The sequence below is a fragment of the Scyliorhinus canicula genome, chromosome 14, assembly GCF_902713615.1.
Source record: "Scyliorhinus canicula chromosome 14, sScyCan1.1, whole genome shotgun sequence".
NCBI lineage: Eukaryota > Metazoa > Chordata > Chondrichthyes > Carcharhiniformes > Scyliorhinidae > Scyliorhinus > Scyliorhinus canicula.
In genome coordinates this window covers 65,211,679-65,239,549 of record NC_052159.1, presented here as the reverse complement: position 1 = coordinate 65,239,549, position 27,871 = coordinate 65,211,679, and the positions used below count along the sequence as shown (strand labels likewise).

General features: G+C 44.9%; 1 protein-coding gene across 2 annotated transcripts in view; it reads left to right on the top strand.

Annotated features, from left to right (window-relative positions):
* Positions 1 to 27,871, top strand: part of LOC119977114 (cytoplasmic dynein 2 heavy chain 1) — a 734,352-nt gene that overhangs the window by 3,549 nt on the left and 702,932 nt on the right. For both annotated transcript variants that reach the window (XM_038817726.1, XM_038817724.1), the window contains exon 2: positions 25,716 to 25,886. In XM_038817726.1, coding sequence (XP_038673654.1) covers positions 25,716 to 25,886 — 171 coding nt within the window. The remainder of the gene's footprint in view (positions 1 to 25,715; positions 25,887 to 27,871) is intronic.

The window sequence follows — 27,871 nt, the reverse complement described above, 5'->3', positions numbered from 1 at the left end:
CAAACCAGAGGATTCTATCCGAAAGGGTGTGACTGCCTCCTTAAACAAAGCATCCAGGTAACCTTCTCCCTCCTTGATGTGCTCAGCCTCCGGCTCAATGACTCTGAGCTGAAACTCCTCAAGCCACAGACACTTACTGCAGACATACATCTCCAATATCCATGAGATATTGTAGTCTTGACACATCATCTGTTCTGCTATACATGTGAGCTTTAACTAATTACTTAATTATTTTATTCAATTATTTATTTTCATTTAGATATTAATTTGTCTTATCACAAATTGCAGAACAAATTTAAACCTCTGGAAAATAGACCTTGATCACTTCCCCGATATTCACGAGATGCTTACCTTCTCCCCGTCGAACATCAGAAATCAATTCGTACAGGGTGAAAACGGTAGTAAAGAAAACGAGTACTGCCCTCCCCTCCTCACCAAACTTCTTCTCACCACACTCTGACCGAAGCCGCACTCTTGGTTCTACTGAGTGTCTGAATTCATGTTCTGAACAAAGTGACTAGCTGAGCCCATGTGTTCAGTTCATGCTGGTTTCCTTTAATACATTAATTATTTCAGCTGCTGCCAGTAGATAGCTTCTATTCCCCTACTTAGGCCCCTGGATAAGACTTCCAAGCTGAACTAACACAAATAATATTGGATTTTAAATGTTCTGTCCAAATTTGCACTCCTGCTGGTTTGCACAGAAAGTGTCTGAATTTATATAAAGAGGGACTAGCTGAGCCCAGGTACGGCAGAGACCAGTCCAAGCTAGTTTCCTTGATTAACTCGAACAACCTCCTCTATCACTTTGTTTGAGAGTAGACAGAGATGGGGCAGTAATTGGCTGGGTTGGATTTGTCTTGCATTTTGTCGACAGGAAATACTGGGCAATATCCTACATTGCCAGGTGGATGTGTGTTGCAGCTGTACTGGGGCAGCTTGGCTAGGGGAGCTGCTGGTTATGGGTCTTCAGCATTATTACCTGAATGTTGTCAGGGCCCATGGCCTTGGTTTTCAGTTGTTCCGTCATGTCACTTGGAGTGAATGAAATTGGCTTAAGATTGACATCTGTGATGCTGGAGACCTCAGGAAGGAAGGTGCCAAGGTGTATCATCCACTCGACACTTCTGGCTGAAGATTGCTGTAAATGCTTGTAACTCGTTATTAGGTGAATAGTGACCCAGAACTGAAGGACCACTTGCTCAATGAAACAAGAGAAACAGGCTGCTGCTTGTTACCTTCTGTTCTCTGTAGGTGCTTGAAGTGACAATCCAATGCGACACTGACAGGAGAGCCGGCCTTCGAAAGGGCAGCCATCCAATTTCCCCTCAATTTCCACCCCACCCCCCAATAAAAAGCCTGTTCACCATGTCCAAGGCACAAATCAGGAGCATAATGGAATACTCTCCACTTGCCTGGATGAGTGCAGCTTCAAACAACACTAGAAGCCCAACACCATCCAGGACAAAGTACCCCGCTTGATTGCTCCCCCTTTCACAAACATTCAAACCCTCCACCACTGACCCGATGAACAGTGGCAGCATGTGCACCATCTACAAGATGCATTGTAGTACCTCACCAAGGTTCCTTAGATAGCACCTCCCAAATCCACGATCCCTACCATCTAGAAGGACAAGAGCAGCGGAGACCTGGGAAACCCACCACCTGGAGGTTTCCCTCCAAGTCACTCCCCACCCTGACTTGGAAATATATTGCCATTCCTTCACTGTCGCTGGGGCAACATCCTGGAATACCCTCCGAATAGCACAGTGGGTATACCTACACCTCAATGACTGCAGCAAGAAGACAACTCACCACCACCTTCTGAAGGGCAACTAGGGACAGGCAATAAATGCTGACCTAACCAGCAACGCCCACATCCCATAAATGAATTTAATAAAAAAATGTTGACTAATTGGGACAATGCAGCAGGATCCAAGTGTTCCACCTGGATCTTAATGGATTGTCTTTAAAATGAGCGACTGAAAGGAATAGGGCATGATTATCGGAAAATGAGAATACAGGAGGTTGGCCATGAATAATCAGTCGATTTCCAGGTACTGTGTTTGGAAACGAGGGACAACAGAGCATTAGCACAGCAACTGTCAGCGCAGAAGTGAAGTTTCCTAACTTATCAAGTCTGATGAAATATAGACACTTTACTGTCGAAGATGTTTGATTTGAAATGAACTGGAGCACACTGACAGAAATAGAACACTTTATTGTCACCATCCTTTGAAATTGTACACAGCAGGCTTGCCATATGGAACAGTTGGATTGTAACACACTTCAGTGAGTGTATTGTGTTGATTGATGTTTTAAAGCCTCAAAATCTATTTTCAAAAGATTTGTGTCATATGGTGAATATGGTCATTTGATTGCTCCCCACGTTGTGGCATCAAAATTGTATTTTATTTCATTCTAGATGGTGTTGAACCATTTGAATATTGTGGGTGTACTCTAGCAAGTGGGGAGTATTGTAACATTCTTCTGACTTGTGCCTTGTAATTGATGGCGAAACTTTGAGGAGCAAGGAGCGGAGTCAGGTGTCACAGAATACCCATCCTCCTGCTAAACTGCTCCAATTTTGCTCTTGATTGATATAGGCTAATGGGGAGGTATTTGGCTGAATTGCATTTTGTGGAAGGAACATACCAGGGAACTGTTCAAAGGTTGAAGATATTGATTCTGGAAGGGGGGGGGGGGAAACAAGTGCCAACGTTGACTTGCTGTTGGTGTGGAATCATTTCTGCTATACCTTATTTGATGGGCTTATGTCAGCTTTGGAGCTTCTGAAATCGCATGGTATTGTGGTAGAGAACTCTTACTAGTGCTGCCATTTGCATCATTTGTCAGCTAGAGTTTCCCGCTTGTTGATGTTGACTGCGTTCATGCCTCTTGACAGCATTTCTCTGTGTGAGGCACTGAGACCTTGCATTCTATATTTTTATAAAATAAATATAGATATCCTCTGGGCTATTATATTTAAATTAATAACTGAACAAAGACTGTTTTTAAAATGACTGAAGCTATGGGCGGAATTCCTCCGCAACGGCCGACGCCGTCGTGAAACCCGGAGTGTTTCACCAACGGCGTCGGAGGCCGCTCCTCGCCCCCTATTCCCCGGGCTGCCGGGCCTTGAAGCTGGCGTCAAGGCGGCGCGCCGAGAATGACACGGCCGGCGGCGCCTAATGACGTCAGCCGTGCATGCGCAGGTTGGCCGGCTCCAACGCGGCGCATGCGCGGTTGCCGTCTTCCCTTCCACTGCCCCGCAAGACATGGCGGCTTGATCTTGCGGGGCAGCGGAGGGGGAAGAGTGCGTCTCTTGGAGACGCCGGCCCGACAAACGGTGGGCACCGATCGCGGACCAGTCCCCTCCCGAGCACGTCTGTGGTGCTCGATCCCCGCTCAGCCCATCCGGGCCGGAGAATCGCGGGTCGCCGTGAAAAACGCAACACGCCATTTTGGGGGGGGGGGGAGGAGAATCGCGGGGGGGTGCCAGAGTGGCCCTCCCGCGATTCTCCCACCCAGCCTGGGGAGCGGAGAATCGCGCCCTATGTCTGTGACCCTCAAAACAAAAGGAGCAACCTGACAGTTTTGGGGAAACATGCACTTCTTATCCTGAGATACTAATGACACCTTGGGCTGCACAGACCTAATTCAAAGTAACTATACAAAGGCCACCTGCATTTCATAAGTCAGATTGACTAACCAGAATGTATTCGCCTGCAAGGACAAAGGATCCTGCAACCTTCCTTTCAATTCTTAATGGGTAAGACAATTCTCCACCTTGGGCACTCGGACAAGGGATACACACCCTTTGGAAGAGGTGGGAGGAGTGATATGACGTGGACCTAGCTTGTGGAACCGTAATATTACCTTGTTGAACTGCAAAGCTCAGATTGCCATTTTACCATCTACAAGCAGTTTCACAGAAAATGAGCTCTGCCCAGGTGGAATACTTGGCCTTATTTACACTGTTTCTACTAGAATTCCTGGGCCATTGCCAACATAACTGATGCTGTGTGACCAGAAAAGTGAATTATCCAGCATTGGTTTTCAACCTGTGACCTCTGAAGGAATATCTCATTGGATTTTGATTCTGAACTCTGGACCCTAGTGAAACAATAACTCTTTTTTTTTTTCTCTGTGGTCGTTGTCCTGTATATGTGAGTGTAGCAGCAGGACGCAATGTTGCTACCCTCCTCCTTGGTTTGGGTGTGTGCAAATCCACTAACTTCATCCTACTTGAGTTTGCAGTGGGGTTGCTAAAAAAAATTAGGTCACGCCAAAACTTGAGGGATAGGAAATATGCCACTGCTTATAAAGGCGGAAGCAAATCAAAACATCTTTCTGTTTTATGGCTGGGTGGTGAGAATGTGAAATTTAGCTTTGTTAAAATTAGCCCCTAACAAGGATATATTGTAGACACTGATGGAAGTTATTGAGCCTTTGTTCTTGGTAAGTGTAAGTTTTCCAGACTTCACAGGCATACAGCAATGTGATGAGGATATTGACTTTGTAGATCAGCATCTTGGTCCTGTAGGCCAATTGTTGTTTTTCCGTGCTTGTTTGGCAAGTCAGCCAAAATTGATGGCTGCCTTTCCAAGCATGCACTGAGCTCTTCAAGATGTATATTTGGACACATTAGTACTTTAAAATTTTTTTATTACTTTAAATTCAAACTCTGACATAACCATCTCTGCTTTGTGGGATAAAGAGTCTGTTACCCCTGCTGACCTGGTATTAATAATGTGGCTTCAACTTCCGCACCAGTAAGGGCCGCACGGTGGCACAGTGGTTAGCATTGTTGCCTACGGCACTTAGGACCCGGGTTCGAATCCTGGCCCTGGGTCACTGTCCGTGTGGAGTTTGCACATTCTCCCTGTGTTTGTGTGGGTTTCGCCCCCACAACCCAAAAGATGTGCAGAATAGGTGGATTGGCCACACTAAATTGCCCCTTATTGGAAAAAATAATTGGGTACGCTAAATTTATGTAAAAAAAAAATAAAAATTCAGCACCAGTCCAAGCTGGGCATTGTGTTGGATTGACCTGAAGTGGGCAAGATATGGGACTATGGTTAGGATGGAACTTATGGCAGAGTAAGGGCTGTTTTTGACCCCCTATGTTAAACTTCAGGCTGCTCTGCTCATCCAAAGCTTGCTGTCAACAAGGTAGTGAGGCAACAATTTGGCATTAGTAGAAAACCCGAAGTGTATATGGAAATGTCCGAATGCAAGATGTTTATTCAGGCTTTTTACACATGCACACAAAAATATCAGAAGATCTAAACAGAAACCACAAGCCCCAAACCCCCCCTGATACAAATAGCACCCCCCTCACCGCTGACCACTCAATCCTCCTTGAAGAAATCAATGAAAGACTTTCACCTCCGGGTGATCCCCTGCAAGGCGAATTTGACCTTCTCCAACCGCAGGGATTTGCCTGGTCGCCCCCCCCCCCCCCCCTTCTTTGGCTCCGAGTCCCGCCAACACCACAAGATCCGACCCCAGGCTATCAGTGAGGCAAAGGCCAATACATTGGCCTCTCTCTCCACCTGGACTGCCGGATCTGAATATAGACACCTCGGGACTTGGGCCACCCCCACATCCAGAGTCTCGGACATAAAATCCGAGAACCTGCCAGAACCCCCTCCACTTTAGACATGCCCATAACATGTTGACGTGATTGGTGGGGCACCCTGCATAACGCCCACACCTATCTTCCACCTCTGCAAAGAACCATCATGTGGGCCCTCCGCACCACTATAAATTGGATGAGGCTTAACCTCGCATACGATGAAGACACATTCACCCTCTGCAGGGCTCACCTTCCACGTCCCGCCTTCGCCTCCCCACCCAACTCCTCCTCCCATTTGCACTTAACCTCCTTCACTGGAGCGCTTCCCCTCTCCATCAACTAATTTTTGATATCCGACCCCTTTCCCAATATCATCCTCCGAAAGCAACTTTTCCTGCCAATACCAGAGGTGGCAGACTATGGAAAGACGGCGCCTCTCTCCAAACTAATCTGAAACCATTTTCAGCTCCTGAGTGTGGGAAGGTGGGTTCCTGCATGATCTGGGAACTAGTGGATCCCATTGTGGTTCCAAGCAACCATGTCTGTAGTAAGTTTTGGTTGCTTGATAAACTCCAGCTCAGAGTTGATGAGCTGGAGTTTGAGCTTCAAATGCTGCGACATGAGGGGGAGAAGTACCTGGACACTTTCAGGAGGCAGTCACGCCCCTTAGATTAAATACCTTGAATGTGGCAGTAGTTAGGGACAGGAGGGTGTGGCTGCAAGTGAGGCAGATAAAGAGATCCAGGAGATAGGGTTGCAGGGCCCTCCACTCTTGACCTTATCCAACAGGTTTGAGACTCTTGCTCCCAGCGTGGACGTGAATGGGGACTGCAGGGAGGATGAACCAACTGACCATGGCACTAGGGTACAATGAGCCGTTCAAATGGGGAAGAGAAAAGAAATGTAGTCTGAATTGGGGATAGTAAAATTAGGGGTATTGACACTTTTCTCTGTGACCAGGATTAAGAATCCCGAAAGTTGTGTTGCCTGCTGCTCAGATTTGTGATATCTCACCTGGGTTGCAAAGAACTTGGGGAGTGGGAGGGTAAAGATCCAGTTGTTGTGGACCATGTAGGTACCAACGACATATGTAGAACATGGACAGAGGTTCTGATAAGGGAGTGTGGACAGCTCGGAGCTAAATTAAAAGGTAATAATCTCTGGATTACTACCTGAGCCACAAGTATAGAATCATAGAATTTACAGTGCAGAAGGAGGCCATTCGGCCCATCGAGTCTGCACCGGTCCTTGGAAAGAGCACCCTATCCAAGCCCAAACTTCCAACCTATCCCTCTAACTCCACCCAAACATTTTTTGGACGTGAAGGGCAATTTATCATGGCCAATCCACCAAACCGGCACATCTTTGGACTGGGGGAAGAAACCGGAGCACCTGGAGGAAACCCGTGCAGACTCCGCACAGACAGTGACCCAAGCGGGAATCGAACCTGGGACCCTGGATCTGTAGAACAACTGTGCTAACCACTGTGCTACCGTGCTGCCTATGTAGGATCGGAAGACATAGAATCTGTGTGAGTTAGAGTTGAGGAATCGCAAAGGTAAGAAGACTCTGATGGGAGTTATGTTCGGGCCCCCGACCAGTAATCGGGATGTAGGGCAGAAAATTAATCTGGAGATAAGAAAGGCAACATTACAATAATCGTGGTGGACTTCAATATGCAGATGGACTGGGAAAATCAGGTTGGTAGTGGATCCCAAGAAAAGGAATTTGTGGAATGTCTAAGAGATGTATTTTTGGAGCAGCTTGTTACAGAGCCTACTTGGGGGAGGTGGGGGGCACATGCTAAGAGGAGGGCGGAAACATGCTAAGAGGAGGACAAGGCATCCATGGCTGATGTGGGAAGTCAAGGACAGCATAAGAAAAGCATACGAAGTGGCGAGCATTAGAGGGAAGCCAGAAGATTGGGAAGCCTTTTAAAAACGAGCAGAGGACAACTAAAAAGCAATAAGGGGGGAGAAGATGAAATTTGAATGCAAGGTAGCCAGTAATATAAAAGAAGGTAGGAAAAGTTCTTTCCAATATATAAAAAAGTGAGTAGGCAAGAATAGACATTGGACCATTGAAAAATTAGGCTGGAGAAGTAGTAATCGGAAACAAAGAATTGGGAGAGGAACTGAAGAGTTACTTTCCATCAGACTTCATTGTGGGATACCAGAACTACAGGAGAACACTGGGACAGAGGTGAATGTAGTGGTCCATAAGACATGGGAGCAGAATGAGGCCACTCGGCTCATTAAGTCTGCTCCGCCATTCAATCGTGTCTGATATTTTCTCAGCCCCATTCTTCTACGTTCTCCCCGTAACCCCTGATCTTATTAATCAAGAACCTATCTAACTCTGTCTTAAAGACACTCAATGATTTAGCCTCCACAGCCTTCTGCGGTAAAGAGTTTCACAGATTCACCACCCTCTGGCTGAAGAAATCCCTCCTCTTCTCAATTTTAAAGGATCGTCCCTTCAGTCTGAGATGGTGTCCTCCTCTGGTTCTAGTTTTTCCTACAAGTGGAAACGTCCGCTCTACGTCATCACTAAGGAGAAGGTTCTGGGGAAACTGAAGGTGGATAAATCACCTGGACCGGATGGACAACACCCCGGGTTCTTAAAGGGGATAACTGAAGAGATTGTGGAGGCATTGGTGGTGATCTTTCAGGAAACGCTGGAGTCAGGGAAGGTCCCAGAGGACTGGAAAATGGCTAATGTAACACCCCTGGTTAAGAAGGGAGGCAGAAGACCAGAAATTGTAGGCCGGTTAGCGTGACTTCGGTCATTGGTAAGATTTTGGAGTTCATTATTAAAGATGAGATTTCGGAAGTACTTGGAAGTGCATGGCTTTGTGAGGGGGGGTCATGTCTGACCAATCTGTTAGAGTTCTTTGAGGAGGTAACCAGGAAGTGAGGAGGTAACCAGGAAGTTAGACAAAGAGAACCAGTGTACAGGATCTATTTAGATTTCCAGAAGACCTTCAACGGTGCCGCGTGGGAGACTGTTAAATAAGTTAAGAGCCCATGGTGTTAAGGGTAAGATCCTGGCATGGATAGTGGATTGGCTGACTGGCAGAAGGCAGAGAGTGGGGGTAAAGGGGTCTTTTTCAGGATGGCAGCCAGTGATTAGTGCTATGTCTCGGGGGTTGGTGTTGGGACCACAACTTTTCACAATATACATAAATGGTCTGGAAGAAAGAACTGAGGGCATTGTTAAGTTTGCAGATGATACAAAGATATGCAGAGGGACAGGTAGTATTGAGGAAACAGTGGGGCTGCAGAAGGACGCGGACAGGCTAGGAGAGTGGACAAAGAAGTGGCAGATGGAGTACAGTATTGAGGAAGCAGTGGGGCTGCAGAAGGACGCGGACAGGCTAGGAGAGTGGACAAAGACGTGGCAGATGGAATACAATTTGGAAAAGTGAGGTTATGCACTTTATTTTCGAAGGAAGATTGGATACACACATTATTTTCTAAATGGGAAAATGCTGAGCAAATCAGAAGCATAAGTCCTAGTTCAAGATTCTCAAGGTTAATATGCAGGTTCAGTCAGCAATTAGGAAGGCAAATGCAATGTTGGCATTCTTGTTGAGAGGGCTAGAATAAAAGACCAGGGATGTACTTCTGAGGCTGCATAAGGCTCTGGCCAGATCCCATTTGGAGTATTGTCAGCAGTTTTGGGCCCCGTATCGAAGGAAGGATGTGCTGGCCTTGGAAAGGGTCCAGAGGAGGTTCACGAGAATGATCCTAGAATGAAGAGCTTGTCATATGAGGAGTGGTTGAGGACTCTCGGTCTGTACTCGTTGGCGTTTAGAAGGATGGGTGTGGGGGATCTTATTGAAACTTACAGGATACTGAGGGGCTTAGATAGAATAGTCGTGGAGAGGATGCTTCCATATTGGGGGGGAAAAGGGGGAAAAACTAGAACACGGAGGGCACAGCCTCAGACTGAAGGGACAATCCTTGAAGCTGAGTGAGGAGAAATTTCCTCAGCCAGAGGGTTAGGAACTCTTGCCGCAGAAGGCTGTAGCGGCTAAAATTACTATCTTTAAGTCAGAGATAGATAGATTTTTGATTAATAGAGGGATCAGAGTATGGAAAGGAGGCAGGAGGAATGGGCATGAAAAACATATCAGCCATGATTGAATGGCAGAGCAGGACTCTATATAAGTATATTGTGAAATGTTGTGGTCCCAACACCGTCCTCTTGAGGCACCCACTAACTGGCTGCCATCCCGGAAAAGATGCCTTTATTTCGCTTATCCTTAACACCATGGGCACTTAACTTATTTAACAGCCTCCTATACAGCACCTTGTCAAACGCACTTCTGGATATCTAACTAGATCATGTCCACTTGTTCTCCTTTTGTCTAACTTCCTTGTTACCTTCTCAAAGAAATTTTAACAGATTTGACAGACATGACCTCCCCTTGACAAACCCGTGCTGACTCAGTCCTATTTTATCAGGCACTTCGAAGTGCTCCACAATCTCCTCTTTATTAATGGACTCTAAAATCTTACCATGACTGAAGTCAGGTTATCCGGTCCTATAATTTCCCATCTTCTGCCTCTCTTTTTATTCAACAACTGATGCAGCCTCACCATCGAACCTCAGCAGCTCCTCCACCTGCGGCCTCCTCCTCAGCGCCCTGTGCGCCCAATCCACCTCGAGGGACCGGCAAAAGACCACCCTTTCCCATCAGCTTCTGAAACATGCTTGCCACAAACTTGGTGGCCTCCGCACCTTTTGATACCTTTGGACGTCCCTACGATCCTTACATTCTGCCTCCAGGCGTTGCTTCCAAGTTCTCTCTCCGCCTTTTCTGGCTGCTCATCACCATCCCCATCTCCACCTCCAGTGAGCTCAGCCGATCCTCATGCTCCACTGCCGACTCCTCTACCTTCTGGATCGCCAGGCCAGAAACCTCTGCTCCACTCGCTAGATCACTGCCCTAAGTGCCTCAACCACCTTGGCCAAATTCTAAGGCTTCCTCCTCTGCAGCTGAAATTTGCCATTTAGGAATTCCACTAGTTGCTCTGTAGACTACCTGGGAGGGCAGTACTTGCCCCCTAGCCCTCCGCCATCTTCACCTGTGTCGCACTACAAAACGTTTCCTGCTCCGACTGCTCTCGCCTCCTCATCCGATGAGCCATACATGAGCCCCACCAGAGGAGTATTACATTCCCTGGACATTTGTGCACATTTTGCCCTCAAAATAGCACTCCATTTGGGTGGGGAAGGACTGAAAAATCCACCTTTAGTGGGAGCCACCAATGTGCGACCCACTCACTTCATGGCTGCCACAGGAAGTTTGTCAGAGTGCAGTATTAATAGAATCTTTAGGAACATCTTGCGGTGGCCAGAGTACAGGAGGAGAAGCCATTGTGATATTGGATAAATTTGTTAGGATTACAAATAATGAGTAGTGCTACAGTGTGGCACAGGAGCTAAATTGTCTCTCTGTTGAGACTTGAGTCTCCTGCGACAAATGCTGTCCATCATCTCAAGACCAAGGACCGCTTTACAACGTGGGCCCTCACTGGTCTCCCCCTCTGGTTTACTCCTCGGTCTGTTGGGGATCCGGGTATTCAGTGTGTGGGGTGGCCCCCTGTGAATGGGATACTGCATTCGGCCTGCTTCAACACTGCTGCCTTTTCTGGCGTCTGGCCTCTGGGCTGCCACCAGCACCATGACTGCATCCTCTATGTGGCCCAACACCACCATCCTTTTTGGTATCGGCAAGGAATTGGAGAAGGAGAGAGACCCCACAATCAGTTATGGCTTCTACGCTGGGTCCCTCAAATACCCAAAGCCTCCCCATCCTTGTTGTGCCATCAGCGAGCCAGTGTGCTGGAAAACCTTGCTCTGCACACTCACCCCTGGCAGGAGCCACGAGATCCCCTGCCCGGAACATTAGGGAGACCATGCTCGGATGCTGTCCCTTGATTGACACTCACTCTTTGTTCACGAGGATATCCCCAGTGTTGAAGTACAGCTCCTATGTGTCCTGAGTGTTGGCTGCTGCCTCTAGTGGTGCTGATACCTCCAGAGTTCTGGAAAAGTGTCCAGGCCTCACACCAGTTTGAAATGTGATGCAATAACACTTCTGAGACATGGCACATGTACCCATGAAATCCACATGAATAAAATCTAATTGGCAAAAATGGTCACCATTAACAAGATTTGAAAATAAACTACATCACATTCCATATATCACACTAACCGTTAATTAACAAGCTAGTGTCACCATTCTGTATTGGTACCAATACAAAGCTTTATCAGTTTATTTTCTCAAAAAACCCCAAATACACACAGTATTTCTCCCCCTGCCCCTCGCAGATTCCTCAACAGAAACTGAGGGTAAGCCTGAGAATGTTTTATTAGGACCGGAACTTTGTCATAGAAATGATCTGTTCATCAATATGATTGTTCCACATATCAGTGCTATTCTCCATCCAGATTGGCAGCCGTGCAGGTCCTCCCACACGGCCCAATAACATCTGAACCAAATCCTGGTATCCACATATTGCAACTGGCATTTAATTGAAGTAGAAAATTCTTGGACTTCCTGGGTGTTTGACCCACAGTGACCTGCTAGATACATGCAACACTCATTGCATCAGCAATCTGCAAAGCATTTCTTCAGCATCTTCATCAGATTGTTCATTTGGATCAAGGCCACGATGTCCTGCAGCATCTTCTTGTTTCAAACCTGAATTGCCTCTGGACTCCTACGTCCTCCCCCTGAACCTGGTGGGTTCCAGATATCCTCTCGGGCTACTGAAAAAGAAGGAAACGGCAGCAGCAGCCTCCAGGCATTTGTATGAGCAAGCACAACATGCAGCACCACTTGAGGATTTTTGTTTATTAAATGGTCAGCAATTCCTTATACTAAAGATAACAACAAACTACTTAATGGTCCTAACATCACAAAAAGTACCATGCTGTGCACACTCGGGCACCTTTCGCTACAGAATATTGGTACCAACACAAGCTACAACAGTGCATTTGTACAAAGAAAGCCAAAAATATGTTAAACATTAAACTGTCTGCAGCATGGTGGCGCAGTGGTTCGCACTACTGCCTCACGGGCACCGAAGTCCAGGTTAATTCCCGGCTCTGGTCACTGTCCGTGTGGAGGTTGGACATTCTCCCGTGTTTGCGTGGGTTTTGCCCCCATAGCTCAAAGATGTTGCCGGGTGTGTGAATTGACTATGCTAAATTGCCCTTAATTGGAAAAAATAATTGGATACTCTAAATTTAAAAAAAAAACAGTAAACTGTCAACAGTGCAATAAGTCACCAGCAATCTGCAAAAGCATTTCTTCACACCCTTCAAGTTGCTCAAGCCGAATTGGTCCGCCACCCCTCCCCTCTCCCCAGCCACTGGCAGGAGGTCATTTCTACCTCCCTTCCTTGCTCCAGGTCACAGAAGCAAATGATGGCAGCAACGATCAACATGTCTTCAGGTATTTGCAGCTACCAGCAGAAGCCAATCTGCAAATACACCCTGCAGCAACACTTGAGCTGTGAGTGCTACCCACAACTAACGAGGCCAATTCCTTATTAACAAAACCTTCAAATATGAAGGCGAGGGAGTTAAAGTGGACCGTCGGCATATAACCAAGCAAGGGTTCTGGTCCTGGAAGCGTTTGGTAGGATAGGCAGCAACTGATGTTGCCCCTGTTATGGGTATCCACAATATTTAAAGATGGCTTGAAGGCTACACAGATGAAAAGCCCCTCAGACTGCCCCAAGCACTTGGGCAATCCCTTTGAGCTGTGTGCCCAAATTGGACATGGCTACTCGTCTCCTCCATTCCCCTCTGCAGTCATTGTTCAGTTTCACTTTTTAAAAAGAGTACTAAACGGTGCTGGCGGGATTTCTCGCTGGGGGCTGGTTAATTCCCGGGAGGCTGTTGCATTCGACTTCAGTCTCGCTAATGAGATGGAACTTGTACAAATTGGGTTCAATGATATGCTCTCCATAGTTGGGTGAGATCTGCAACTCTCCATTGGGAGCAGGCCAGTTAGATAGTAAAACTCCGATGCAAATCTGATTTTTTTTTGGCCTTCCCTGCTATTTAACCGGCGTGCCCAGAATGTGTGACAGACGCAATGTGGTGGTTTAAATTGCACCGGTCATCTCTACAATGCAGCACTCCCCGAGTACTCCATTGGAACCAATTATTAGAATTTCTCAACATTGCGTATCACAGGGATGAACATATTAATAAATTTGAAAGGATGGAAAACTATGTTTGTGGAAACTGCTAATCTATCACATTACTTTGAAAGAGAAAATTGAATCCAAGAGATTATATGGTTAAGCAAATCTCTCAACAAAAGTGTCTTGAAGCTCTGTGTTTCATAGTTTTTTGAGCCAGCATGCAAATTTGACATGCTGGTTCTAATGAAAGGTCACCTTGACCTGAACATTAAATCTGTTTTGCTCCACAGGTGCTGCCTGAATTTGGATTGCACATGGGTTGTGTGATTTCTGGAATAACCATTTCTATGGTGTGTGCATTCTTCTGAATTTTACAATATAAATGATCTTAATGGAGTTGTTGTCTTGGGTTCTCATTATTTCATATACAATTTCCATTACCAATGCCACTTTCAATTAAAGATGCTGATTATTGAATGAACCACCTGAGACACATCACACAGCAGAATGGTCACTTGAACAAGAGGAGAAAAGTTAGTTTAACGAGTTTAGAAAACTGAGTGCACAGATGGCTTTGGTAAGATGAAGTTATAGTAATCTTTATTGTCACAAGTAGCCTTACATTAACAGTGCAATGAAATTACTGTGAAAAACCCCAAGTTGCCACAAACCGGCGCCTCTTCTGGTACACAAGGGAGAATTCAGAATGTCTAAATTACCTTGGAGAAGAATTGAAGAATTTTGACAAAGCAGAGAAAGACAATTGGAAGTTTTCCCACTGTAACAGGATGTGATGGATGTAAAGTTGGAAAATGTGGGGAGGGTACTAACACATAGATTTTGAACTGGTAGTAGATGGTTGATGAGTATTAAGTTTGTGGGTATACAAGTCAGTGCAGGGTAAGAATGTATCTTTGAGTTTTGGGTTAGTTGTCTTTGCATGTGCCACAAAGCCTGCAAGGCGAAGTTTAGTTTTGAAATAATAAAGTTCAGTTACAAGGCCATTGCAGAATTCACATGAAGTAAGGGGAATTGTTCACGATTACAGGACACCTGCCCAATGAAGCAAATACCCCGCCGCTATGATTGAGAATCCTGATCGGGCGGAGAATCCCCGTGGCGTGGCAAAATCAGGATTTGTTGCGGTCTCCATGCCCACCCAGCCAACCATACCAGGTTTCCCGATGGCCCAGTTGGGCTTCCCGACAGGACCACACAAATAGCTGAGCTATTCTGCATGTCATTGGCGGTCAGGACGCATCTTTCACGAGCCAGGTGGGATGCTGTGTCCCATCCCTAGCAGAGAGTCCCGCTGGAGTGAATTGGTGCAAGTACTGAGGAGCGTGGACCTGGCCACTTGCATTCCTATGGGTGACAAGTACCCTCCCAACAGTTGCTACCAGGGTGCTGAGGGGGGCTCCTTCCTGGGAGATGGGGATCAGGGAGGTTTGTGCTGAGCTGGTGGTGCTCCGGTCTGGGTCTTCCTTTGGATGGGGCTCCTTTGGCTGCTCTCCCCATTTGCAACATTGACCCCATTAAACTGTTAATATGTAAAGTTAGTTTTCCCATTATAAAGTGAAAATGTGCTCATCTGTACCCATCCCATTTAGACAGTCACTCATTTTCTCATAAATACACATCCCGAATAGTAAAAGTGATATGATCCCATCTGTACTCCTAAAACCTTTAAAAAGTCTGTCAGTATGCAAATTTTAAAGGTCTGTGAGATGAAAGTGAACGTTATACCTTTAAAGTTGTGGAAACCTTTGAAGTTTTCACACAGCCAATTTCATTACCTTTTGAAATATTGAAGGCCCTGTGTGTGGTTGGGAGGCTGAATGCCTTGAACTAGATTGTTTCCTTTGACATTCACATGCCATTGAATGCTAAAAGCATTGTGATTGACAGCTTCCTGGACCTTCAAAGTGTAGAAGTAGATTGTTTGTTTGTTTATTTTCATGGCTCTGCAGAGATCCATTAAGTCAGGTAGCAGCTTTTTCTCCAACCATAATTCTTTTTTGAGCCTACCTCTTTGTTCGGAAAGAACAGCTGTGGGGAAAACCCCTTCACTTTGTATGAAGCACCTGGTGGAAATCTGAGCAAAATCTTTTTAAAAATGGAGCTCCAATCTCCGAGGCACAGGACTTGTCAGACATTAGGTTCCGCCCCTCTCAGTTGCAGCGCAGATCCAGGCATGCCCAGGAATGGGATGTCGGGGGGCACTTGGCACCAGCGGGAACCAGTCCCGAGTTTTTTTTTTTGCTGGCGGGTGCACTTAGACTCCGGAACACAGAACCTTGGCCATTCTGTCACACAGAATAATATTATTCTATTGGGCTGCGAATAGATAGATAGGATCTACAATTAATCTGCTCAGTAGATTGGCGCAAAATGACATGTTTCCCGAATGAGTGATCTGAACATCTCCTCCTGGGTTCTCTGGTATATATGGCCCTGTTCCAAACGTATAATTCTGTCTTATTGGATATATTATTTGAAAACTGACAACCACATTCTAAAATTCATGAGGAAATGGGGGAATAAGTTGATTTTAGTAATGAAATGATCAGAACCTGTTCTAGACACTGACATGAAGATAATACTGTCATATCCCGCACAGGACATTCTGGGTGAGAACGATTATCTTCCCCATAGTTCCCGTGGATTATGAGCTCCCCCGCTGAGGGACAAGGGAACTCCATTTAGCTATGTATAAAAGGTCGGCCACTTCCAGTGGTGGCCATGGTGTGAGTGGTCACACATTTGGTAGCTCCCGCTTCTGGACCTTTTCCCTGGTCAGCAGGCAGACTTTTTAAATGGAAAAATGTGCAGGAGTGGTAGGAGAAGAGGTTTTTGAAGGTGGTCCTGAGACCAGAAGTGGTGATCTTTTGGAGTGTCAGAAGACCCGGGTGTCTGGGGACGAGAAATGGCAAAGTCTTGGCCTTTGCTTCCCTGGTAGCCCGGAGATGGATCTTATTAGAATGGAGGGACACGGGGGCCCCCGGAACCAGGGGTGTGGGTGAGAGAACTGGCAGAGTTCCTTATGCTAGAAAAGATTAAGTTTGCCTTGAGAGGGTCTGTGGAGGGTTTTGCCTGGAGATGTCAGTAGTTGCGTGAGGGGGAGAAAGAAAGAGTAAAAATGGAAGGTTGGGGAATGGGAGGCGGGATGGTGGAGTGTTAGGTATTAGTTGATTTGGTTATTTGCAGCCCTGTTGGCTTGTTTTGTTGTGTGGTTGTGTTTGATGTGTAAATATATAATTGCCTCAATAAAATATTTTTCACAAAAAAATAAAAGGTTGCCTAATCAGGCACCAACCGTGGAGAGGCCCTGTAGCCATCTACCAGGAGTTGTATATAACTTAACTGTAAATAAACCAAAGTTCTTTATTCTTACTCGGTGTGGATTCCCCTTGTCCTTATTAAAAATACTGCTTTTCCTCCCTATTCATTTTGTGCAGATATTACAATGAACTGTTGTGATATTGTTATTGTATCGGAAACTTGTACTTTTAAAGATTAAAATATTATACAACAATGTTTGTAATAAAATACATTAAAAAAAAATTATACAACAATATCTTGTACAGTCTTCAATGTAATAAAACCTCCCAAAATTTGTTAGAGGAGTATTATAGATTAGAATTGACACCAAACCACATGAGCGGATACTGGTCAGATGACAAAAAGCTTGGTCAAAGAGATGGATTTTTAGGGCTAATTTAAAGGAGGAAAAGAGACGAAGGATCGGAATGCCAAAGCTCAGGATCTTGGAAGCCAAAGGCCTAGTTGTCAATCACGGAGTGACAAAAATTGGGAAAGCTGAATACTAAATGATTTTAGCAGACAATCATTGATCAATCAAGCCAAACTTTGGAATCACCCACCATTCTTTACTGTGGTTTTAAAAATATTAATTTGTGTACATACTACTTATTACAGTGGAAATAAGTACAGTGAAACATATGCTTGAGAATCAAATATGCTTCTCCAGTTGTTCAATTAAAAGTTTGTTCTCGCTCTTAACTTTCCTCACCACCTTTTCTATCCTATATTATACTCTGAGCAAATACTCTAGCCAATATTTATTCCAGCCGCTAAACCATACAAATTATTGCCTGTTTATTTCCGTTTGTGGGACCTTGCACGTAAATATGATTACTGTGTTTCCTAACATTACAACACTGACTACACTTCAAGATACTTCACTGGCTGTGCTTTGGGATCAGGCCATGAAAGGCCTTATTTAAATACAATTTTAAAAAAAAAATCATAATTTTAAACACATTTCTAAGTTGGAAACTGGCCTAAATATCTTATTTGCTAATTTCTGAATGGTGTTGATATTGAAAGTCCCCATCAAGGAGAATGTGTTTTTTGATAAATAAAACATCAATCAAAGTTTTTTTTTTGTTTGGTTTATTTTCCACTCACATTTTTGTTATAAATTTGGGCTTTTGCTGCTTCTGATTCCATAGTGAAATGAATGAAAATCGCTTATTGTCACAAGTAGGCTTCAAATGAAGTTACTGTGAAAAGCCCCTAGTTTCCACATTCCAGCGCCTGTTCAGGGAGGCTGGTACGGGAATTGAACACATGCTGCTAGCCTTGTTCTGCTTTACAATCCAGCTGTTCAGCCCACTGTGCTAAACCAGCCTCTTTGTTTGATCCAAATAATTTTCTTCAGATAATGAAGCCAAATACAGCAAGACTGTGTCAATGTTTAGGTTTCAACTGATAAATAGTATAAATTCTATTTGTTAATTAAGAGGTAGACGATGATTCCAACAAGAAGAATCAGGGAATTCGTAATCGGGAACAAAGAAATAGCTGAGGAACTAAATTTGTACTTTACTTCTGTCTTCACAAAGGAAGACATGAAGTATGCACCAGAAGTTCTGAGAAACACAAGTTTTAGTGAGGAGCTGAAAGAAATCAGTATCACATAAAAACATAAGAACGAGGAGCAGGAGTAGGCCATCTGGCCCTTCAAGCCTCCTCCGCTACTCAGTGAGGTCATGGCTGATCTTTTGTGGACTCAGCTCCACTTTCCCACCCGAACACCAAAACCCTTTATTCCTTTATTCTTCAAAAAAAAAATCTATCTTTATCTTGAAAACATTTAATGAAGAAGCCTCAACTGCTTCACTGGGCAGGGAATTCCATAGATTCACAACCTTTTGGGTGAAGAAGGTTTTCCTAAACTCAGTCCTAAATCTACTTCCCCTTATTTTAAGGCAATGCCCCCTAGTTCTGCTTTCACCCACCAGTGGAAACAACCTCCCCGCTTCTATCCTATCTATTCCCTTCATAATTTTATATGTTTCTATAAGATCCGCCCCCCGCATCCTTCTAAATTCCAACGAGTACAGTCCCAGTCTACTCAACCTCGCCTCGAAATCCAATCCCCTCAACTCTGGGATTAACCTAGTTAATCTCTTCTGCTCACCCTCCAGCACCAGTACGTCCTTTCTCGGGTAAGGAGACCAAAACTGAACACAATACTCCAGGTATGGCCTCACTAACACCTTATACATTTGCAGCATAACCTTCCCAGTCTTAAATTCCATCCATCTAGCAATGAAGGGCAAAACTCCATTCGCCTTCTTAATCACTTATTGCACCTGTAAACCAATTTTTTGCAACTCATGCACTGGACACCCAGGTCACTTTGCGCAGCAGCATGTTTTAAGATTTTATCATTTAAATAATAATCCCTTTTGCTGTTATTCCTACCAAAATGGATAACCTCACATTTGTCAACATTGTATTCCATCTGCCAGACTCTAATCCATTCACTTAAACTATCCAAAACCCTCTGCAGACTTCCAGCATCCTCTGCACTTTTTGCTTAACACTCATTTTAGTATCGTCTGCAAAGTTGGCCACAATGCACTTGGTCCCAACTCCAAATCATCTATGTAAACCGTGAACAATTGTGGACCCAACACTGAGCCCAGAGGGACACCGCTAGCTACTGATTGCCAACTGGAGAAACACCCATTAATCCTCACTCTTTGCTTTCTATTAATTAACCAATCCTCTATCCACGCTACTGCTTTACCCTTAATGCCATGTATCTTTATCTTATGCAGCAACCTTTTGTGTGGCACCTTGTCAAAAGCTTTCTGGAAATCCAGATATACCACATCCATTGGCTCCCCGTTGTCTACCGCACTGGTAACATCCTCAAAAAATTACACTAAATTAGTTAGGCACGGCCTGCCCTTTATGAACCCATGCTGTGTCTGTCCAATGGGACAATTTCCATCCAGATGCCTCGCTATTACTTCCTTGATATTCGATTCCAGCATCTTCCCTACTACTGAATGTAAGCTAACTGGCCTATAATTACCCGCTTTCTGCCTATCTCCTTTTTTAAACAGTGGTGTCACGTTTGCTAATTTCCAATCCGCCGGGACCACCCCAGAGTCTAGTGAATTTTGGTAAATTATCACTAGTGCATTTGCAATTTCCCTAGCCATCTCTTTTAGCACTCTGGGATGCATTCCATCAGGGTCAAGAGACTTGTCCACCTTTAGCCCCATTAGCTTGCCCATCACTACCTCCTTAGTGATAACAATCATCGCAAGGTCCTCACCTGTCATAGCCTGATTTCCATCAGTCACTGGCATGTTATTTGTGTCTTCCACTGTGAAGACCGACCCAAAAAACCTGTTCAGTTCCTCAGTCATTTCCTCATCTCCCATTATTAAATCTCCCTTCTCATTATCTAAAGGACCAATATTTACCTTAGCCACTCTTTTTTGTTTTATATATTTGTGTAGAATCTTTTACTATCTGTTTTTATATTATGAGCAAGTTTAGTCTCAATCTATCTTACTCTTCTTTTATAGCTTTTTTAGTAGCTTTCTGTTGCCCCCTAAAGATTTCCCAATCCTCTAGTCTCCCACTAATCTTTGCCACTTTGCATGTTTTTTCCTTCAATTTGATACTCTCCCTTATTTCCTTAGATATCCACGGTCGATTTTCCCTCTTTCTACCGCCCTTCCTTTTTGTTAGTATAAACTTTTGCTGAGCACCGTGAAAAATTGCTTGGAAGGTTCTCCACTGTTCCTCAACTGTCACCCAGTCTAGCTTAGCCAGCTCTTCTCTCATCTCATTGTAATCTCTTTTGTTTAGTTTGATTTTACATTCTCACCCTCCATCTGTATTTTAAATTTCACCATATTCTGATTGCTCCTTCCGAGAGGATCCCTAACTACGAGATCATTAATCAATCCTGTCTCATTACACAGGACCAGATCTAGGATCTCTAGTTCCCTCGTAGATTCCATTACATACTATTGTAGGAAACTATCGCAGATATTAGTAGAGAAATAGTTTTGGGGTAATTAATTGAAGGCGGATAAATCGCCAAGGCCTATAATCTTCATCCCAGAGTCCTTAAGGAAGTGGCCTTAGAAATAGTAGATCTATTGGTAATAATTTTCCAAAATTCTTTGGATTCTAGAATGGTTCCTACAGATTGGAGGATAGTTACTATAAGCCCGATATTCAAAAAGGGAGTTAGAGAGAGATCCAGGAACTATAGATGAGTGAGCCTAACGTTGATAGTAGGGAAGTAGCTAGAGTCCATTATCAAGAAGTTAATAGCACAGCATTTGGAAAGCAGTGGTATAATCAGACAAAGTAGCATAGATTTATGAAGGGAAGTCATGCTTGACAAATCTACTGGAATTCCTTGAAGATGTAACTAGTAGAGTTGACCAGGGAGAACCAGTGGATGTGGTTTATTTCGGCTTTTCGAAGGCTTTCGACCAGGTCTCACATAGCAAATTACCATGTAAAGTTAAAGCGCATGGGATTGCGGGTAGTGCCTTAAGACAGATAGTGAGCTGGTTAGCCGGTAGGAAGCAAAGAGTTGGAATAAATGTGCCTTTTTCCGATTGGCAGTCGGTGATTAGTGGGGTACCACAATGATCTGTGCTTGGATCCCAACTGCTCACATTATATATTAATGATTTGGATGTGGGAACAAAATATTATCTCCAGATTTGCAGATGATACAAAGTTGGGTAGCAACTTAAGGGCAGCACGGTAGCACACATGGATAGCACTGTGGCTACACATCGCCAGGGTCTCGGGTTCGATTTCCCGCTCGGTCACTTTCTGTGCGGAGCCTGCATATTCTCCCCGTGTCTACGTGGGTTTCCTCCGGGTGCTCCGGTTTCCTCCCACAGTCCAAAGACGTGCAGGTTAGGTGGATTGGCTATGATAAATGAGCAAGGATGCTCTTGCTGTGGAGGAACTGCAGCAAAGGTTTACCAGGCTATTTCCTGGGATGGCGGGACTGTCAAATGAGGAGAGAGTAAGTTGGTTTGGATTATGAGGGGATCTCATAGAAACTTTTAAAATTCTTTTTTTAAATATAAATTTAGAGTAACCAATTCATTTTTTCCAATTAAGGGGCAACTTAGCATGTTCAATTCACCTACCTTGCACATCTTTGGGTTGTGGGGGCAAAACCCACGCAAAGCATGCGGACTTTTAAAATTTCTAACAGGATTGGACAGGGTAGATTCAGAAAGGATGTTCCCGATGGTGGGGGAATCCAGAACGAGGCGTTACAGTTTGAGGATTAGGGGCAAACCTTTTAGAATTGAGGCAAAGAGACATTTCTTCACCCAGAGAGTGGTGACTCTGGAATTCACTAGGACAGGGAGTAGTTGAGGCCAAAACGGTGTGTTAATTTCAATAAGGAATTAGATATACCTCTTGGGACTAAAGGGATATGGGAGGAAGGTGGGATCAGGGTATTGAATTTGATGATCAACATGATTCATAATGAATGACAGAGCAGGCTTGAAGGGCTGAATGGCCTACTCTTGCTTCTATTTTTCTATGCATCTTTCTAACTATCTGCCCTTGACATTCAATGGCATTGCCATTGCTGAATTCCACATCATCAAAATCCCAGAGGTGACTATTGATCAGAAACTTAACTCACCTAATGCTGTGCCTATCAGAACAGGTCAGAGGCTGGAAATTCTGTGACGAGGCATATCGCCTTCAGATCCCACAAAACTGCCCACCATCTGAAAGGCATAATGAACACGGTATCTCCGTCTGAACACCACCATGTCCAAACAGTCTGGCCAAGTCGCCATCTCTCTGAATCATGGAGTCGGTCTGCGTAGTGGCATAGCTGCGTGCTATCTGGGGTTTGCTCTGCGGGATGGTTTATTTGCTGCTCTCACACGTTAGCAGGGAGCTGCTGTGCACAGTCCAGGTGAAATCAGCTGGCAGGACAGTTATTCTAACACGAAGCCCGTGTGGCATCATTACCGGTTCCAATTGCTTTAAACACAGCAGTGGTCTCGCCGGGTCAGCAGTTGGGAAGCACTTGGCAATTCCCACTTGCTACTCACGAAGAAACTTTCATGTTATATTGCGCCCAAAGAGTCTATGGAGGATATAGACAGGATAACTGAGTCGGCAAAAACTTGGCAGATGGAATATAAATGTAGGAAAGTATGAAGTTATGCACCTTGGTATGAAGAACAAAGAAGCTGAATATTTAAAATGGCAAAAATTTGCAGAAAGGCTGCAGCACAAGAGGGATCTGCACGTTCAGAAGGTAATAGGAAGGCAAATGGAATGTGGGACTTTTATTTCAAAGACCACGAAGTATACAAATAGGGAGTCTTCCTAAAACTATACACGGCATGAGTTAGAACACAGTTGGCATACTGTGAATGGTTTTGGTCCCCTTATCTAAGGAAAGTTATACTGCATTGGAGGCAGTCCAGAGACAGTTCACTCGGTTGATTCCTGGTGAGGAGAGATTTTCTTATGAGATGAGGTTAGATCGGTTAAGCCTGTAGCCATTGGAGTTTAGAAGAATGACAGGCGACCATATTGAGACAGATAGGATACTCAGGGACTTGACAGGGTAGATGCTGAGAGGTTGTTTCCCTTTGTGGGAGAGTCTAGGACCAGAGGGCATAATCTCAGAGTAAGGGGACACCTATTTAAGACAGAGATGTCGGGATGGATTCTCCGTACCCTCGTGCCAAAATCGCGACCCGCGCGGGGGGCGGAGCATCAATGTTCACAACGAAATCAGGACCGGCACTGGTTTCCCGATTCTGCGGGCCTGAAAAGCGGCAGACTCTGGGAGTATGCCGCGCCACCTGGGATCTACCTGGGGCCATTGCCAGAGGCCCGCTCAGCCATTCTCTGCCCCGGACCGTCCGAAGTCCCAAAGGCGTGGAACTAATGTGCTCCGGCCGGTCGGGGTACTCGTGCGGTGGTTGAGGACTCAGTCCACGGCCGCCCTGGTCGGAGGCGGGCCGATCGGCGGCCGGGGACTGTTCGTGCGGGGGTTGAGGATCGGGCGCGCGGCCGATCAGGGAGTCTCTTTCTTGGGTCCAGCACCACGGTCCGAGTCCGCCATGGAGCATGGCACGGCCGATGGAGGCCGCCAGAGTGCTCTGCGTGCCCTACGAACCTGGAGGTGCGGGTGACCCCGTATCTGCAGGAAAAGGTGCAAGATCAACTACCGTGATCCCTGCTAGCCCCGAATTCCTCCGGCAGGAAAATTTGTGTCCCTTTGATGCCAGTTTTTCTGGTGTATACTTGACGCCAGGTGGGGACATAGTCCCAATAATGAGTAATCCAGCCCCAGGAATTTTTCTCTCAGAGGGTAGTAAGCGGGGAATTCTTTGCTGCAGAGGGCTATGGAGGCTGGGTTGTTCATATGTTCAACGCTGAGGTGACAGATTTTTAATAAGTAAGGGAATCGAGGGGTATGGAGATAAAGCAGAAAATGGAGCTGAGGATAATCATATCAGATCAGTCATGATCTCATTGAATGGTGGAGCAGACTCAATGAGCCAAAGCCTACCTGCTCCTACGTCTTATAGTCTCGTGGTCACTGTGGGTGTATTACACTGGAAAGACTGCAATGGGTCAATAAGGTAACTCACCAGCACCATCTCAAGGGTAATGAGGGATGGGCAATAATGTTGGCCTTGCTGCAAGGCCCCACATGTCATGAATGAATCAAAAAAAAAACCCAGCAGTTTTTCATATTTGAAATGATAGTTCAGCAGGAAGAGCTGCTGCAAAGAAATGGTATTTGAGGCACCCAGTTTTGATTGGTGGTATTCACACTTTTTAACAGTACCAGTATGTAAAAGAAGACACAGGTTAGTTTGCAAATTCAGTAAAACCCCAAACAGATAATTGAACATTTGCTGAATTTTGTGTGTCACCTTGAATCTGGGGCACCAGGCCAGAAGTGGGAAGTGACCACACCCTGGAGGGTGGTGGGAGCCCTGGTTGTGTATTGTGCTGGCAGCTATTAAGAGGCTGTCACCCAGGTCACCATCCAGGTGAGGACTGCAGCTCACCGCCAAGTGCTGCTGGCTTATCACAGGGCTAGCAGCTCCAGGTAAAGCCTTTTGAGGAAGCCAGGAGTTGGTGGGCAGCCTGGGGGTTAGCGGTAGTGAAATGGTGTTGCTGCACGAGTGACAATTGCTGCTGAGGAGTCTTTTCATGGGCCATGTAGTGCTCATAAAGTAGGGCCTCCTTCCCTTGGGAACCTACTAAGTGGCTGCCAGCATTTGCTTGTTGTGAGAATGGGAAGTGCCCTTAAGAGACCACTTAAATGGTGCAATTGACTGCCTAATGTGTGATGAGGTGCCAATTTCCCCACCACAGGCAATAAGCTATATACGTCTCCCAACAGCATATTGCCAACCCATGCTCCTCCCAGTCCATCACCAATGGGTCAGGAAAATTCAGCTACCTTGTCTGGAATACTTGTCAACATTAGAGCTGTAGTGAAAACATTCTGAGTTGTACATGTTATACATCTGGAAATGGAAAGAAGATATAGGAGTCATAATTTTAAGATCAGTATTTTGTAATTCTGGTATCTGTTTAGAAGTTTAATATGGCATTTAGTGATTCTGGAATGTAACTTTTTTCAATTGTAGGTTGAACCAGGTGACAAAGAGGACAAAATACTGGTCTTCTTTAAAATGCGTCCAGATGTCATTACTGAGGATAATTTACACAGCAATATACTTGTGTCATCCATGCTGGATTCACCTATATTTGCTCTTTACCAAGCAATACGTCAAATATTTGCGCCAGTACTTTTAAAGTTGGGTATTCAAACCTCGTATTAAACAGCCACTTTTATAATCTAATGCCTGTTGACTAATTTCAAAAGGTGAAATAAATGAACTATGCTTTTTTTTTAGCTTTATTTGTATCCATGCCTGTTAATTTGTACTGTACAGTTCCTTTGCCATGAGTATATAATTTGTAGGAAACAAAATGCATTTGTATCAGTTAATGTTTTGATAATGGGTAAGTATGTTTAGAGAGAACTTCACTGTCCACAGGGATAGTGCTTGAGGACTGGAGAGTGGCGAATGTCGTTCCTCTGTTCAAGAAAGGGAACAGGAATGACCCTCGTAATTATAGGTCGGTTAGTCTTACTTCTGTGCTTGGTAAGTTAATGGAAAGGGTCCTGAGGGATAGGATTAATGACCATTTGGAAAGATGCAGTTTAATCCGGGATAGTCAACACGGGTTTGTGAAGGGTAAGTCTTGCCTCACAAATTTGATTGACTTCATGAGGAGGTCACTAAGTGTGTAGATGAAGGTAGAACAGTTGATGTCGTATACATGGATTTTAGTAAGGCGTTTGATAAGGTTCCCCATGGTCGGCTCATGAAGAAAGTAAGGAGGTGTGGGATAGAGGGAAATTTGACCAATTGGATAAGTAACTGGCTATTACATAGAGGACAGAGGGTGGTGGTGGATGTAAAAATTTCAGAGTGGAGACCAGTTACCAGGGGTGTACCACAGGGATCAGTGCTGGGTCCTCTGCTATTTCTGTTTTTTTATAAATGACTTGGAGGAGGGGGCTGAAGGGTGGGTCAGTAAATTTGCTGATGACACCAAGATTGGTGGAGTAGTGGATGAGGTGGAGGGCTGTTGTAGGCTGCAAAGAGACATTGACAGGATGCAGAGCTGGGCTGAAAAATGGCAGATGGAGTTAACCCTGATAAGTGCGAGGTAATTCATTTTGGTAGGACAAATTTGAATGCGGATTACAGGGTCAACGGCAGGGTTCGGATGAATGTGGAGGAACAGAGATCTTGGGGTTCATGTTTACAGATCTCTGAAAGTTGCCACTCATGTGGATAGAGCTGTGAAGAAGGCCTATAGTGTGTTAGCGTTTATTAACAGGGAGCTTGAGTTTAAGAGCCGTGGGGTATGCTGCAACTGTACAGGACCCTGGTGAGACCACATTTGGAGTATTGTGTGCAGCTCTGGTCACCTCACTATAGGAAGGATGTGGAAACATTGGAAAGGGTGAAAAGGAGATTTACCAGGATGCTGCCTGGATTGGAGGGTAGGATGTATGAGGAAAGGTTGAGGGAGCTAGGGCTTTTCTCTTTGGAGCGGAGGAAGATGAGAGGTGACTTAATAGAGGGTTATAAGATGATGAGGGGGATAGATAGAGTGGACTTTCAGAGACTATTTCCTTGGGTGGATGTAGCTGTTACAAGGGGTATAACTATAAGGTAGGGGTGGGAGATATAGGAGGGATGTCCGAGGTAGGTTCTTTACTCAGAGAGTGGTTAGGATGTGGAATGGACTGCCTGCTGTGATAGTGGAGTCGGACACTTTAGGAACTTTCAAGCGGTTATTGGATAGGCGCATGGAGCACACCAGAATGACAGGGAGTGGGATAGCTTGATCTTGATTTCGGACAAAGCTCGGCACAACATCGAGGGCCGAAGGGCCTGTTCTGTGTGCTGTACTGTTCTATGTAACCAGCAAATAATAGTTTAAATTTGAACTAGATATTATTAGTCTTCCTGAATCTTGTAATTTTCCATGTTACATTTGTGCAAATAAAGTAGCAAATAGGATAGCTAGTATATGGAAATTGCAGTACATAATTTAACCTTTCAGTGCTTGTTAACATTTGTGTGTGAACTGTGCATTATTAATTATTCACATGGGACCCACCCTGTTGTGCCAACATAAAGTATGCATGCATATTTTTATTGGAACTTGCACTGGCCATTTTAATTTAATCACTGTGAGTATGTGCCCTGCTGTAAATTGA